The sequence below is a fragment of the Phaeoacremonium minimum genome, assembly GCF_000392275.1.
Source record: "Phaeoacremonium minimum UCRPA7 unplaced genomic scaffold PA7_03_scaffold_435, whole genome shotgun sequence".
Classification (NCBI taxonomy): domain Eukaryota; kingdom Fungi; phylum Ascomycota; class Sordariomycetes; order Togniniales; family Togniniaceae; genus Phaeoacremonium; species Phaeoacremonium minimum.
In genome coordinates, this window is record NW_006921337.1 from 150,167 (window position 1) to 164,510 (window position 14,344).

General features: G+C 52.4%; 3 protein-coding genes across 3 annotated transcripts; 1 reads left to right on the top strand and 2 right to left on the bottom strand.

The window, feature by feature from the left end:
- Window positions 1–1,093: 1,093 nt before the first annotated feature.
- On the bottom strand, window positions 1,094–1,631 carry UCRPA7_5814 (putative spi1-like protein; the record flags this gene model as incomplete). The annotated part of the gene is made up of 2 exons (XM_007918358.1): window positions 1,094–1,462; window positions 1,524–1,631. The coding sequence occupies 2 exons, from the start codon at window positions 1,629–1,631 to the stop codon at window positions 1,094–1,096; spliced, it is 477 nt and encodes a 158-aa protein (XP_007916549.1).
- An 8,502-nt stretch (window positions 1,632–10,133) lies between these two features.
- UCRPA7_5815 (putative dnase1 protein) lies at window positions 10,134–10,697 on the top strand (the record flags this gene model as incomplete). Its single annotated transcript, XM_007918359.1, has 1 exon — window positions 10,134–10,697. The coding sequence occupies one exon, from the start codon at window positions 10,134–10,136 to the stop codon at window positions 10,695–10,697; it is 564 nt and encodes a 187-aa protein (XP_007916550.1).
- Window positions 10,698–12,267: 1,570 nt separating this feature from the next.
- Window positions 12,268–13,729, bottom strand: UCRPA7_5816 (putative garp complex component protein; the record flags this gene model as incomplete). The annotated part of the gene is made up of 2 exons (XM_007918360.1): window positions 12,268–12,553; window positions 12,609–13,729. The coding sequence occupies 2 exons, from the start codon at window positions 13,727–13,729 to the stop codon at window positions 12,268–12,270; spliced, it is 1,407 nt and encodes a 468-aa protein (XP_007916551.1).
- Between the last annotated feature and the right edge of the window lie 615 nt (window positions 13,730–14,344).

Here is a 14,344-nt window from a genome sequence, read left to right on the forward strand (position 1 = left end):
TCTGCGCCTTACCCTAGTCCGGCTCTAACGATCGCTGCAAGGACCCAGGCAAAAAAGCTCGCCCATCCTTGGCGCTCCTGTCCTTGGCACCTCTGGACAAGCACGCAAGCAGCTCGCGGAGCAGGGGAGTGGAGCTTGGATCTGTGGGCATGTACAGTCCTATGTAGGGTCCTCCATCCACCACCACAGTAAGAGCTGTCACACTGCATCGTGGGGCGTCCAATCTAGTATTACACCTTCGCAGTAGGTTCGTGCTTCTGTGCTATCGAATGCACGAGTACCTAAGAAGCAACCTCGTCCACTGTGCGTCTGTCCGGTCTGCGACCTCGCGACGGATGGTATGTGACGATGATGCTAGCAATAGAGTGTGATAATACGAGATGCGACCTTTGTGCCGCTGCCCGCTACCGGCGAAGGCTCCGTATGCTACATAAGATGCGACCCTGTGATAACCTGATTGTTCAGAGAGGATTGCCGTTTTCATGGATGTAACACCCGTGGGCATACCTAACCCATTGCCCCGTTAGAGTTACCAGCGCATCCTTGCGATGTGCATCAACCTTCCATAGTCAAGGTGGTGCGAACTTCCAGTTTATAGCCAGTTCGAATGCTCATTCACATGCATAATGATTCGCTGCGAGAGACAGTCAAGCTCAAGTCACCAGGGGTAAAATGACAAAATGATTAAAAATTATAGACTCTATTAGAGGAATATGTTGCTATCCTCAGCCACTCTCACAACTCCGAATGCTTCGACGTAAGCCATTGCCCAGCGTTCGACTGATGCCTCCAGCTAGGTTGTAGATTACTAGTTGATGATATGCTCCAATCTGCCAATAATTACCGGCGTAAAACAGTTACGCCAGTCAATTATGCCCACGAAATGCCTTTTCCCGCAAGATCGGCAAGCGAAATGCCTGGATTAGTGAATGAGGGTCTAGAAGGGTATATAAAGTTCCGTGATCTGTGTTCCACTCAGAAATGACCGTGATTAATCTCCTCCTCTTAGGTCGTCCGGGCGATTATGCCACTCAGATTACCTCGATCATGACATGCCGTCTAAAGAGAAAGTTACGCCTAGCTGCCTCCACTTTTACAGGAGAAGAGCAGCAAGACCGGCGAAGAGGCCGAGAGCACCGGCACCGTTGGTGACCTTGTCTGCAGCGTTGACGGTGACCAGGGTGGCGGTGGTGGTAGGGCCAACCGGGGTCTTGGTGGGAGCAGAGGTGATCTCAGTGGTTCCGGGCAGGATGGTGGTAGGGGGAGGAGTGGTGACAATCACGGTGGTGCTGTTGGCGTAGGTAGGGAAAGGCACCGTGGCGTTGCCAGGAGGGCAGTAAGAAGTGGTGGTCACTGGGGGAGGCTGAGAGTGAATGACCGTGCACGGGCAGTTGGTGATGGTGATGGTGGAAGGCTCAGTGACGGTGTAAGTGACGTTCTTGTAGGCCCAGGTGGTGGGAGACTAAGGCATGTCTTGTTAGAAGCTATATGACTTATCAGGATAGTTGAGGCTGTCAACATACCGGGCAGTAGGTGGTGTACTCAGAGACAACGACGGTGGTCCAGACGGTCTCCTGAGCCTGGGCGAAGGCCATCAGGCCGGCGAGGGGGATGAACTGAGTGAATCTCATTTTGATAGATGATCAACGTTGGTCGATGTAAGTAAGCGAGAGTGGGTGAAGTTGGACGCGGCGAGCGAGAGTGAACTTCGGTAAGTGCGAGATACGTCGAGATGATCGTAGTTCCTTGAGATGATGTGTGTGTGAGAAGGACTCATGCAGGAACTGCAGGTGGACCAAGGCAGCCTTTTATCAGGTGTAAGCCTGGGTAAGGCGGGAGCGCGGGCAAGCAGGTAGGTAGTCGCTCTCACCGCGGAAGGCGAGTGCTGAGGTCGGAAAAGCGGGTTCGTGGGACCATCAAGTCATGATGGGCTCCGCTCGAGGAGAGAAATGGACGGCAAGGCGTGCGCGATGGGCGATGGGGATGGAGACCGGGGTGCAGTCTCTTTGGAAGGCGCCCCCGGTCACACTTTCCCTATGTTCCGTGCCTTTGTCATGACAGACAGACAGACAAACAAACAACCTTCTTCCTACACATTACCTCATCGCAGAGACAAGCACCTACCTAACTCTACCTACCATGCCTCACCACTACCCAAGTATTTCTCATCTCATCGGTGCATCTCCAGTTAGGTATTCTCACCACCGGCAAGCCCGGTAGCGATCACAGCCTGGAGTAAGGTCTAAACATGATCTCTGTCAGAAAGAGCGCTTCGCGCCTTCCCATCATGCTTCAGGTAGCAATGGCAGGAGCAGGACGAGAAGCAAGGTGGGTACTTGCCCTCCTGCTCGGTTGCGGTCTACAGTGGTGCTTCGAGCATGGCTTCTGATGAACATGGAAGCTTCGATAGACAGCTTTGCACTTTGGGAAGCTGCGACCCACGTTTGACAGGTTCCACGACCGACCAGGATGGCCATGACCCACCACCTCCACTGCAGGACCATAAGCACCTCCTCTCACAAAGACTGAGAGAGTAAAGTACCGGATCTTGATTACACGCAGATACTGTACAGTCGGTGCAAATAGGCTCTCGGCCGCTTTCTGTCGCCTCAATACGAGGTCGGAGCAAGAGCCCAGCCAACATCAACGTGCATTCTTGCCTAAACAGTCTGGTAGCGCGATAGCTCGTGCGGGTTGCGAGGGTGGGCTGCAGATTTCGACATTTGTCATTGGCTACAGCCATGTATCGATTTCGACTTTGGGAAAGAGACCCTTGGCGGTCACAGGACTTTCGAGTCAGTCCATCATCGTACTACGGAACAAGCGCTTCCTGCCAAGCATCCATCTCCTCGACTCTCGTCAACACTCGTCGACAAAGGTCGGAGTGGTCCTCGTATGGGTCGGTGAACCCCGCCAGCTTACCTTTGCGAGCCTCTGTACTGGCAGCTGGCCTTCAGCCGAGATGTCTACGGCCTTCCATCACCGACCACTAGCACTGCGCCATCCGTCTAGGTGGCGGCTGGCTCAGCGGATTTTTGCTTCATGTCTCACCTTAAGTAATTCAACATCTCGCCGAGAGTACTCTTGGGAAGAAGAAGCTGAGGAAAATGACTCGAGAGCTGCTTTGGGGGGTACTTTGTGGTGGAAGGATTTCAACTGTCGACATCAGCACCGAGAGCCAATATCTGAACGACTGCCGAACATCACTGGACAGGCACATATTATGCTGCACGTGGACTCGTTCTCAGCAAGAATGATAAGGCCGCTCGGACGCCCGATATATTGCCTGCCCATTACCAGTACAAGCACTTGCATTAAACAGTGGACTAGGTGCCACAGTGCTGAAGATAGGCACTCAATGGTGACATTTCCTTATCTCTGCCCCGCCAGGCCCCGCTGTCCTGTGCCGTCTCTGGCTCGATCAGCATGTCCTTGGCGATGACGTCGCAGCTCAGAATCTTTTCGGCCAGCTTTGGCCAACGAGCAAGTGTTGAGCTCCATGAGAAGGAAAAAAATTTCATCAGGGTCAGTCGAGGTCATTGACGGCCGCTGAAGAGTTTGCAGTCTGAGAGGACGATGGACCCTGGAATGACTACGAAAACGGGATCTTAAAAATCGCTTAACGGTAGCCAAAGTTTAAAGCAGGTGAGAGCATCCAAAAATAGGCAAGATTGTCAGTGCAGAGCTGGATGACAGCCAGCTCAGCTGAGTGACAGTTGAGCACAGGCCAGCAACTGCCAGTTGCGCTGGCATCATTGGAAACGACAGTCGATCGGGCAACGGTGTAGGCGAAATGTTCTCGAATCCTACGAATTTTGTGTGCATCCTGCAGATGATAACAATAAGAGCGGAAACACGCAAGATATGCAACGACACCCTCGGACTTTTGGCTCTGTCCAAGAGTATGATAATGCGAGAGATGTCACTCCTATCAATGCTGTGTCTCTGAGCGTCCTCGGTTTTCTGATTTCAACTTTCGACTACATTCCTGTTACCCTCTCCAGAACTCTTCTCATAACTGAAACCGAGATTTTCAGATAATTCTCTCTCTCTCAACACGAACTTGCGCACAAAGCCAAAAGCCATTATCAAGGCTCGATTTCTGACTTTCCACCAGCTCAACGAGTCAGCGACATTCTGTCGATCACTCTATTGCCTGCCACGACTCCACAGCAATTTCAAAGAGGGGAGGTGGCCCAAGATGTGAAAGCTTCACAGTAATTCTACTCTCATAGGTGATAAGGCTGCCGGCTGGACTTTTGTATCCAGCCAGGACTCATGTCACCACGTCTAAAAGCACAATTTCATTAGCCAGTCTACTCTACAAAGCCGAGAAAAGAATCCCGGATACTCGCTTCAAATCTCATGCTCTGACGCAACCCATATGAGAGACCTTCCAATACAATCGCATAGCCACTTGAGAGAATTCCTGACCCTCGATCCTGTATCAGCCGAGTTATAGCCTCAGAATTCCTGTCGGATTTTGGATATTTGAGATGATTTCGAAAGCCGCGACCTTACTTGAAATGATGACTTACGTGTCATTTTCGGCATTGCGAGTGAAGTGTGTAAATTTGATGGAAACCGCGACGCAAATGGTGTAGCGAATAGTGCTTCTGGGCCAATTTCGGAATGTTCTAAGCTTCATCTAAGTCAAGTCGCGATCGAGATGCCTAACGACATCTCTAGTCGTTATCGCGGGAACTGATTCACGATCAATGGCTGTATGCAATCCCAAGGGAGAACTCTTGCATAACTCTGCGTCGCACCTTGTCTGCTTTGGATCGGTTCTACGCTCAATCGTGCGATATCAAGAGAAACAAACTCGAAGAGTTGTCTATGTGTGGGTGTTTACCACATGGCTACTCACAATAATAGTTATCCACGACCGGCTTTTGCCTGCTTATTGGAATTCAAGGATGCGTTGCAAATTGGCCTTCATCGCATATGAATGGTCTTGTCATTTGAGGCATAGCCCTTGGTCTGACCCGAAGAGCAGCCGTCTCATGAGCAGGCACATCTCACCCCTTGATTCTCTCGTCGACCTGTCTATCTTGACAGGTCTCTAAGGATGGGGTCATACGTGGTCTACAACGATCAGAAGTCTTGTCATCTGGAAAAACCAATCAGACTGGATAAAGATATGGATCAACAGAAGAGCTCCGGCATCAGTCTGGCAAATGCCTTCGCGACGGGGTTTCCGCGCCAAAGTCTCTCAGTGCGCTCTTATCAGCAAATCTGGAAAGCGAGACAGCTAGTACCGCAAATTGCACGGTTGAAGGCTGTCCCCATGAGAAAGTGATGCAATCAAGATCTCTGATCTGAAAGGTGGAGAGCAGAAGCCTATCTTGGGTTCCTGACATTACCCTCGGTAATTGAAATGACGTTGACCACCTCAGAGGCATTGACTCTTAGCAGCGGAGTACAACGTCTGGCATTCTCCGAGTCCAATTCTGCCAATAGAAGATGGATTTTCGCTATTATCTTTGGGATACGGCATCATGCGATGTTATTATTTCATCGTTCCGTTGGAATCTTTTGGCAAGAATTATGTCTTCTGGGGCTATCTGATCAAAGAGTTGATCGTAATATTCTGGAACTCTAGAATATGGAATAACAAGAGCCAAACGACCTTGTGGGCAAGGCCGTGATATTTAGGTCTTTCATTTTCACACAATACCAAGGTTGCGCACCTTCTTTGTTATTGGTACAAGTACTTAGAAGACACATTGACAAACCTGACAGTGGACGACTCTTGACATATACGGCGGCACGAGTTGACGAAGTTCACAGCTCGTTTTGGACCCATTATAAAGTCGAACGCTCGTCACCCATGCGATAATATTAATAAAGCACCTTGCTTCCTGGATCTTGTCCCGAAGACGCCCTAGTACTGCCTTTACAATACTGGTATCGATAGATATATGTCGTGCAGACAGCGATACAAACTTGACACTTCTGGGAGTACTGCGACTGTGGTTTCCCGAGCGACTTGATGAGATATAGAAGAGGTACCACCACTACACGACGCTCGATTGTGGAACCAGCTGGCGATGTCAAAACGGAATGGAACTCGCGAGCCGCAGATTCCATTCAGCCGCTCAAGCAAGGAATATGGCGGATTGCCTTCCTACGGGTTTCTATGGAATAGGTGGTCTAGACATGCTTGGAAGCCAGCGTGCTCCAACACCAGGCTTGGACGAAGTCACTGCCTCTGATCCGGAGTATCTTCGACGCCGTAAGACGAGCCAGTCAAGTTCTTGCGAAGGGGCCAGAAGCAGTAAGGCAACGAGACTGCTGCCTGCACCTCTTTGCTACTCCGACTTGCAGGTTGTCTGCTGCACTTCTAGTCTGTTTTCACGCCAGAGAACCATTGGAAACCTCGTTCTTTCCTTCCCAAAGGAGCAGCTAGGTTCCGAACGGTCTTACTGATTCAGTGAGATGTTCGGGAGAAGGTGGCGTCTTCCTTCACTGAGTCGGATCACCAGCTTGCCACGAGGCAGCGCCTACCAGAAATATCCTTGAGAGGTTTTCTTAAACCCGTCCATCTGCACATGGCACTGGCCAGAGAGCGAAAACCACGATTGAGACGGCGTTGACTCGAAGTGGAACGGCTCAATTGCCCAGATGCGGTAAGGCAGGGCGGTGAAAAATTCTGACCTACTATGTGGAACCAAGTTACCTCGCAAACAGCTGCTAACAGAACTCCGGCCTTTTCACGCCAGCGAATGGCGGTTGGTGGTTTGCAGCCATCAACCTCGATGTACCTGCTCGTGCAGGTGTACCTTCGTGCTCCTGGGAGGGTGGATGGTCGGGGACTCGGTCCGGTTGGTTCAGATTGACTCTCTTGCAGAGGAGTTGCCCACTGTAGCTCATTCAGAGTGCGCCGGGTACCTGACGATCTCGCCAACCGCTATCGGACCGGCAAGAGTTTTCACGCTACAGCCTGCTGTAAGGTACGCTACCACTCGCGACCTACCTGACCAGTGGCTACCGTCCTGCACGTATCGATAAGCCGGATGCAGGCCTGTGGTATCTTATCCCAGCAAGCCTAGACTTCCAGATTGCCGCACTACTGTGCCTACAGTAACGGCCGCCAAGGCGCGGACAGAAGCGGCTTCGCATGGCGAGCAAGGGTTTACCGCTCGCTTCCCGCTTTGCGGGATTTTACTTACATTCATCCTGCTGTCGAGCAAGGCTCGCCAGGCTGCCAGGCCAAATCCGTCACCCACACCTCCTGCAAAGTTGGCAAGCCAGAGCCAGTCGCCAGCACCTCTGACTGAATCCAGGCATGACTTTTGGCCACTGGACAAGGTTCTTGTTGTTGGGATCTTCGACTTGGATTCTTCTGGTATCTTTGCGCCGCATGAATGCGCGCGAGAGGGAGATGATCCGCGCGAACGGCACCAAAATGAACATGTTCTAGATGCGCCGCGCGAGAGCTCGAGCATCTCTCGATACTTTCTTCCACTGATCCCAATCGCCCAAGCACCATCTCACCTCATGGGTTAGATAGGCAAGTGAGGCAAGTTAGGTATGGTACGGCAACCCGTGGCTTGCATGTCGCGCGCCGGCAGTCGTGTCTTGGAAGAGTGCCTCGCTGGACTGTCTGGCTGTCCACCCCTCCCCCACCAGCTTCTTTTTTCTTTGATCGATTGCGCGAAGGATTGCCTCACACCCTTCCATCGCATCGCAAGCCATCGCTTCTTCATGCACTCAATTCCGCCTGCACTACTGCACTGCGCTGCGGAGCTTAACGCAAATTTAAGGGCCAGTGAACGTTAGGCTACAGATAGAGAAACACTATCTGTTCTATCGTTGCCCACCATCAGCGACGGACTCCAGCGACAGACGTGCCTTAGGCTAAGGTTGCTCGATTGGATGGTACTCGACCATTGCTTGTCAGCTGGTGGGCAGCCGATGGATCTCGATCTCAGAACTCTCCACCGGCACCCACAAATCGAAACGCAGGCCATCCCGGACGCGTCACTGGAGCCAAAACAGAGGCAGAGCCTGGAGGGCTTCTAAGTGGCTGGCCAGTGCTCTTTCCTCCTTGACTTGAGTCTTCCGAGTGTCGTGGTCAGGTGGTAAGAGAGTTGCTAGTCCACCGAGTCAACCAAGTCAGCTAGACTAGCTTGTTTGACTCTGCTACCACCCATTCCGTGCTCGCTCACCAGTCAGGCCAGCTCAAGAGTTCCTATCTTCCCGTTCATTCCCTATCTTTCCCTTCTGAAGTCCTTGCTCAAAGACTCAGGCAACTTGCTCCTTTGGTGGTCATACTCGCATGGCTGTTCGGTTAAATCCATCGCACATTATCTGTTGATGACTCGCATGAACTACCACTTTGTACCTGCAGATGGTGATATCGGCGAAAGGGTTGGTACCTGTCAGCTGCCTCAGTGCAGCCGAAAAAAAAAGACATGGTTCCTTTTTTTTTTTTCTCTTCTGCTTTACTTTTTCGGCAATGGTGACTGCTCCCGTGCTCTGGTAATCGCAGTGCAGTGCAGTGCAGTACTTGGTCATTGCGCGGCCGTGCTCATCAAATACGACAGCGCCATGCCGGCAGTGGCTGCTGGTTGGCGAGCTGCCAGGGCAGCCTCACACGAACACCACCCGCCTCTGTTTCATTCTGTCTTGTGTTTTAGTCAGTTGAATGACGACCACCAGCGTGGTGGTTCCTGGACCGCCGTTCGAGTCGAGCACTACATACATACCGTAGTAGTACGCCGGAGTGGTCTGGTGGAGGGGGTGTGGTTCGAAGAATGCTTTTTTCGGTGGGCTGTGTCCAGAGTTCAGTGTATGGGGTGGCCACTGGCTGGCATGGGCTGGCAGGGGCCGGCAGGGGCTGGCAGGGTCGTGCAAGCCAACGAGAGGCGCTGGGTTGTTTTTGCCTGTCGGCCCAGCGGCCGGCTCCCAACGATTGAGCGCCGAGGCGGCACGAACCTGTCAGGGCACGCCACATGGGGCCTGTAAGGTACCGGGTCCGGAACTAAACACCCAGCCAGTAACATTCCTGTGCCTGAACTTCGGAGCCTCTAAAAAAGCTAGCAGGGTTAGCTTGCTTTGTTTCCCTAGAGTACTTGGTTCTTTGGGCTCCGTGGGTCTCTTTGTTTCCCTCTCCCACCCTCCCTCAGCTCGCCCGCCCGCCTGCCTCCATCTCCCTGATCCTGGACAACTGGACTCGCAGGGGTCTACGTATCCCTTGGCGCATGTGGACTTGGAGACGTCCAGACAATTGTCAGATGCGTCCTCAATGGGTCGTCCACCTCTAGCGCGCGACCGAACAGCTCTTCTGGACTCGCCTTTATCCTCTGGCAACCATCCACAATGGAAAGTCGCAACCTACAGAAAAGGGAGGCCTTCGGCCTTTGTCGCTGCTCTTTGGGTCTGAGTGAGGTCCGAACAAGCCAAAGGACAAAGCCTTCACACTGATCTGGACATACTCCAGATCCCATTTCCGGTCCCTTGGGCCACCAGTTCAAGCCTTCTACGTACAGGGTAAAGGGACCGTCTCGGGTACCTGGGCGTAGTGCCACAACCGTCATGTAGGGGTCCAGGATTCACTACTTGATTCACGCCCGATGCCAGCGCGTGGCGTCCAAGTTTCCGTCTACTGCACGATACAGCCGGCGGCCCACCAACGGTAGTCCATGACTCCCCAGCCTACACCCGGAGGGCGGACGTGGTGAGACCCACCGTATCATCCCAAGAGCGGTTTCTTTTACTCAACCCGCCCGGCACCCCACACCCCCTTCATGGACCAGGGCACACAGGCTCGACTGGCTCGACTGACTGGCCCTGGGCCTCCTCCATATTCTCCCCCTTCTATAAAGCCTTTGGGCAACCCAGTGGTCCCCATTTCCTCTGATCGTGTTATCCAACCTCGCGTGCTAGTTTCAGTCTATCCTTCCTTTCGGACAACCTCCATTCCTTACACAAACACATTCCTTCCAAAGGCCAGTCCTTTACAAGCTTGAAGTCATCAAGCAATTCTTACCAACTTCCAAGACACTGAGGCTAGATTCTCGTGCCTGTCCTTCCTTGCATACTTAAGAGCCGCTTCAGCAACGAGCCACAGACAATCCTTCCTGAAACAGACACAACAATAACGACATCAACAAACAACAATCAACATGCAGTTCATCACTCTTGCTTCTCTTGCCACGGCTGCCCTGGTGAGCGCCACCAACACTGTCAAGTTCGTCTCCCTCGACGACGTTGACCGCACCATCTACTGGACCGGAAACTCTGGCATGGCCACCATTGAGGAGACTGTTGTCAAGGCCGGCGAGAACACCACTGTCGAGGTGCCCACCGGTTGGATCGGTAACTTCTACTCTGTCTCTGACGGCGAGACCAACAAGCCCGGTATGCTCGGCGAGGTCGCTTTCAACGGCTGGAACGACCTGACCTACTTTGACGTCTCTGCCATTGTCAACTCTGAGGACGTCAACGGTGTTCAGGAGATGTACCCTGCCAACGACCCCTGGACTCCCGTCTCTGGCTGCACCACCTGGCCTTGCCCCAACGCCTACTACGTGTGGGATGATGTCCAGACCAAGAGCACCACTGATACCGATCTCGTCTGCACTCTGGGCACCAATGGCATTGCCGCTCGCGACTATGTCCACCACGAGGAGTGGGAGAACTTCCCCCGCGAGGCCGTCACCACTCCCATGTGGAGACAGCGCAAGTAAATTCTTGTTCCCGCCCTACAGCAAGACGCGCGCTGAGCGCGGTCACGACTCATGACATTTATCGTCTTCCCATCTCGCGTCACACGAGTTGTGAGGAACAAGGAAAACAACAAGAGAGATACCCCCATCAAACCCCTTCCCAGACCACTGCGCTGGGCAAGCTACTTCACACAGGAGGGGTATAGACACTGGAGCACTTCGGTATAGACTTATATCATTCTGGGGGAAAATGGTACCTTTCAAGACACAACAGACTCCGGCAATCCACCAAGTGGACGTCGGCTGGCATTCGCTCCTTCACTTGAACATACTTTTCACCATTCATACTCTCATTCATCAACCATTTACATTTTAGACCTTCTTGTATATATCTTTAGGGCATGCCTGTCATTTGCTATTTTTGGTAGACGGCATATGAAAAAGAACTTCAATGAAAGAAAGTTATGATCAAATCAATTTCACTTCTTCCATATCTATTATTGTGTTGTGGCCTTTGAAATTCGCCGAGTCCTTTGTTATTCATTCAATGGTGGGTCCCATGTGGTTGGCCACCTGGAGTTAAGTCGAGCCAACTAATTAACAAAACCCCCACGGAAAACCTATACTGATCGCAGCTAAATCATTACCAGCGGCCTTTGAACTGGCACCGACCCGGGTCTATGCAACGTTGTCAAAATGTTTACTCTACATCCGGGCCGACCACGATCATATTTGCGATATCTTATATGTGTTATGATCGTCCATGGAGGCAGCAGCTTCTGAGCCAAGCACAATCTTCCGGATTTCTAGAAGAACCCTAAATAAGTGTGTTTCTTGGCAACCGGTTAAAGGCGGCGATCTGGCGCGCACACATGGACTCATGCATGGACGGGTACACAAGCGAAAATAAGACCCTTGTTCCCACGGGTCGATCGGAATGGATCAGCGGTGGGATTCCGAGCTGCGATCGTCCAACAGATGATCTCGAATGGAACCAAAGGGCAAGAGAAGGATTCCGCGAGGTTGCTTATGCCGATGTCCAAATAAGAGTTGCAGGTGTGCAAGATGCAAGATGCATGCGCCCCGCCGTTCCGCCGGCGGGCGCTTGCAGTCGAGGCGTGACCCGACGCCGTGGACGTGACGATCTACTGGGCCAGCGGACAGCGCAACCTGCACGCACCTGCTTGTGAGACTTGTTTCGAAACACTGGTGCCTTCGACGCCGTGCTGCTACTTCTGAGAAAGCAATGCCGTGTTCTGGAAGGACTGGGCGGCCTGTCAGCCTTGATGAGATTGTTATCGTGACATCATTTTCTAGTTCATGCCGGACGTCTCACAAACTCCAATGTGTTACCCGCTTACCCGATAGACCGCAGCTGCAATACACGCCTTGGGGGTTGCAGTAACCAAGGGATTAATTGCCACGTGGGAGAATCTGTGGAATGCTTGGCTACAAGATTATACAAAGGTACAATATCGATCTATATCGCCGAACAAGAAAGCATATGACACGATTTGCATGGCTCGTTCGTCACACTGGGGTTGCTTCGCCATGGCACAAAACGCACCCTGCTCTTACTCAACATGGACATTTACTTTGCTTCCGGGTCTGGCTCCTCCTTGGCGGCATCCTTGTCCTCTGTCTTGTCTGCCTCCCCCTTCGGCTCTTTGTCTTCGGAGTCATCTTTTGTCTCGGCTGAATCCGTCCTCTCCTCGGTCTGCTCCTCTTCCGCTTCGGCGGGCGCTTCGGCAGGGGGAGCGGCGGCTGGCGCGGCGATCTTCTTGGATTTGATAATTGTAGTCAAATATTCCCCAGCATCACCAAACCCGTCAATCTTGCCGAGCTTAGCCTGGAAGAAGTCCACGTCACGTAGCATGCTGTATGATCGTCAGTATTTGTGTCCTAGTTTGCAAATGGACAATATCAGCTTACCTATCCCGACCTGTTTCGGTCCTTGGATCTGCCCCTTGGAACACCCTGCCGAACTGATCTTTGTAGCTGATGAACACCGGCGTCATGATCAGGCGGACGGTGCCCTCTGGCAGATTCTTGGTCAGGTTGCGATGCAACGTGGTTGTCTCCTTCGCCAGCGTCTCCATGTACGAGTGGACGCCGCTCTGGCCGTTGGTCCAGTCGATGTTCTTCATGGCCTTCACGTGTGATGCTGCGCGGCCACTCATGATCTCGACTAGCTTATCATAGATGCTGTTCTGGTGCTCTTGGTACAGACGCTTGACCTTATCAAACTCGCCCATGAGACCTGACGTGGCGGCTCCAGATCCAGCATGCCGCCTGATGAACTCGCGGACATAGGTAATCAGAGTCGCAATGAAGGCAAGTGCCTGAGATGCAAGAGCCAGATGCTTCGTAGTGATATTCTTCAATCCAGCAGAGCGAGTGGCCCCCGCGCCTAGGATGAGCTGCGTGCAACGCGAATTGAACAGCTGCAAGTAGGAGACCAGCGAAGCACCAATGTCGGAGGTCATGGACGGGATACCAACTACCAGCTGTAAAAAGTGGGACAAGCCTTCCATGCAAAGAACTGCGGAGTTGGGAAGGACGAAGACCTCTTCATCGATAGTTGCGCTCCGGGTCTTAGCCTTGCTGCTACCGTTTGGCTGAGGATCATCCACACCATTGGACTCAGAATCGTGATCCGAGTACGGAATCCAAATCTTGAGACCGTCCGACCACTCAGCTGGATCCTTTGTGCTACAGGAGAGGATCCTATCGAGCGCAGCCGTGTCTTTTTCGGAAAAATCCTTCGCATTCCATTGGTCTGACTCCATGCCCTGAGCAAGCTTCTGCTTTTCCGCATCGCCATGCTGCTGCACGAAATCTTTGATTTGCCCGTTGACGACTGTCTTGAGCGTTGTGCCGCTTCTCCCAGATATCGACTCGCACTCATTGGCAAAGTAGAGGTTAAGGGTGAAGTATCGGAGGAACCAGACCAGTGATAGATGAGTGCTCTGCTCGGAACGGACGCGGAGAAGCTTGACGATTTTGTCCTGCGCAACGTCCACAGCCTGGCCTAGTAGATTTGACACGTCCATCGCCTTATGTATCTCTTCTTGGGCCTCAAGGGCGGCGGCAGAAGCGCGCCTCGCTGTGGGACTAGTCAGTGGTGACTTCATCTGAGGCGATCTCAGCCCAGAAGGCTCAAAATAATCCCCTAGTGAGCTGGCAACGTCTAGTAGCAACCTGACTTGTGTTGTTAACCTTCTCAATGTCTCGGTGACGCTAATATAGATTTTAATCAAAAGCTCTTCAGCATCTTCAGGTTCTAGAGCCCTTAGATTGCGAGCTAGAATAGACGATTTCTGTTGCTGAGACAATTGTCTGCCTCCTGTCATGGTTGACGAAGACATCATAGACTCATTGTCGTCATCATTGGAGCTTGGCAGAGGCCGCCGGACAAGATTTCGAATCTCTTTCAAGGCAGCTTCTCGGAAGGCGGTGGCAGCAGCAGCAAGATGCTTTGCTCGGTGCAGGCCAGTTAAAATCTCTAGTAGTTCTGATCGCAGACCGTCGGTTGAGCCCATATATGACGGGAACACACTAGGCTCCCGCGCATGTCCTCCTCGAGACCGCGCTGAAGCACTGGTCCAGCGCATTAGTACTTCTTGTGAAGACACCGCTTCAGAGTGGCGCTGAATGTCTCCCGTGAG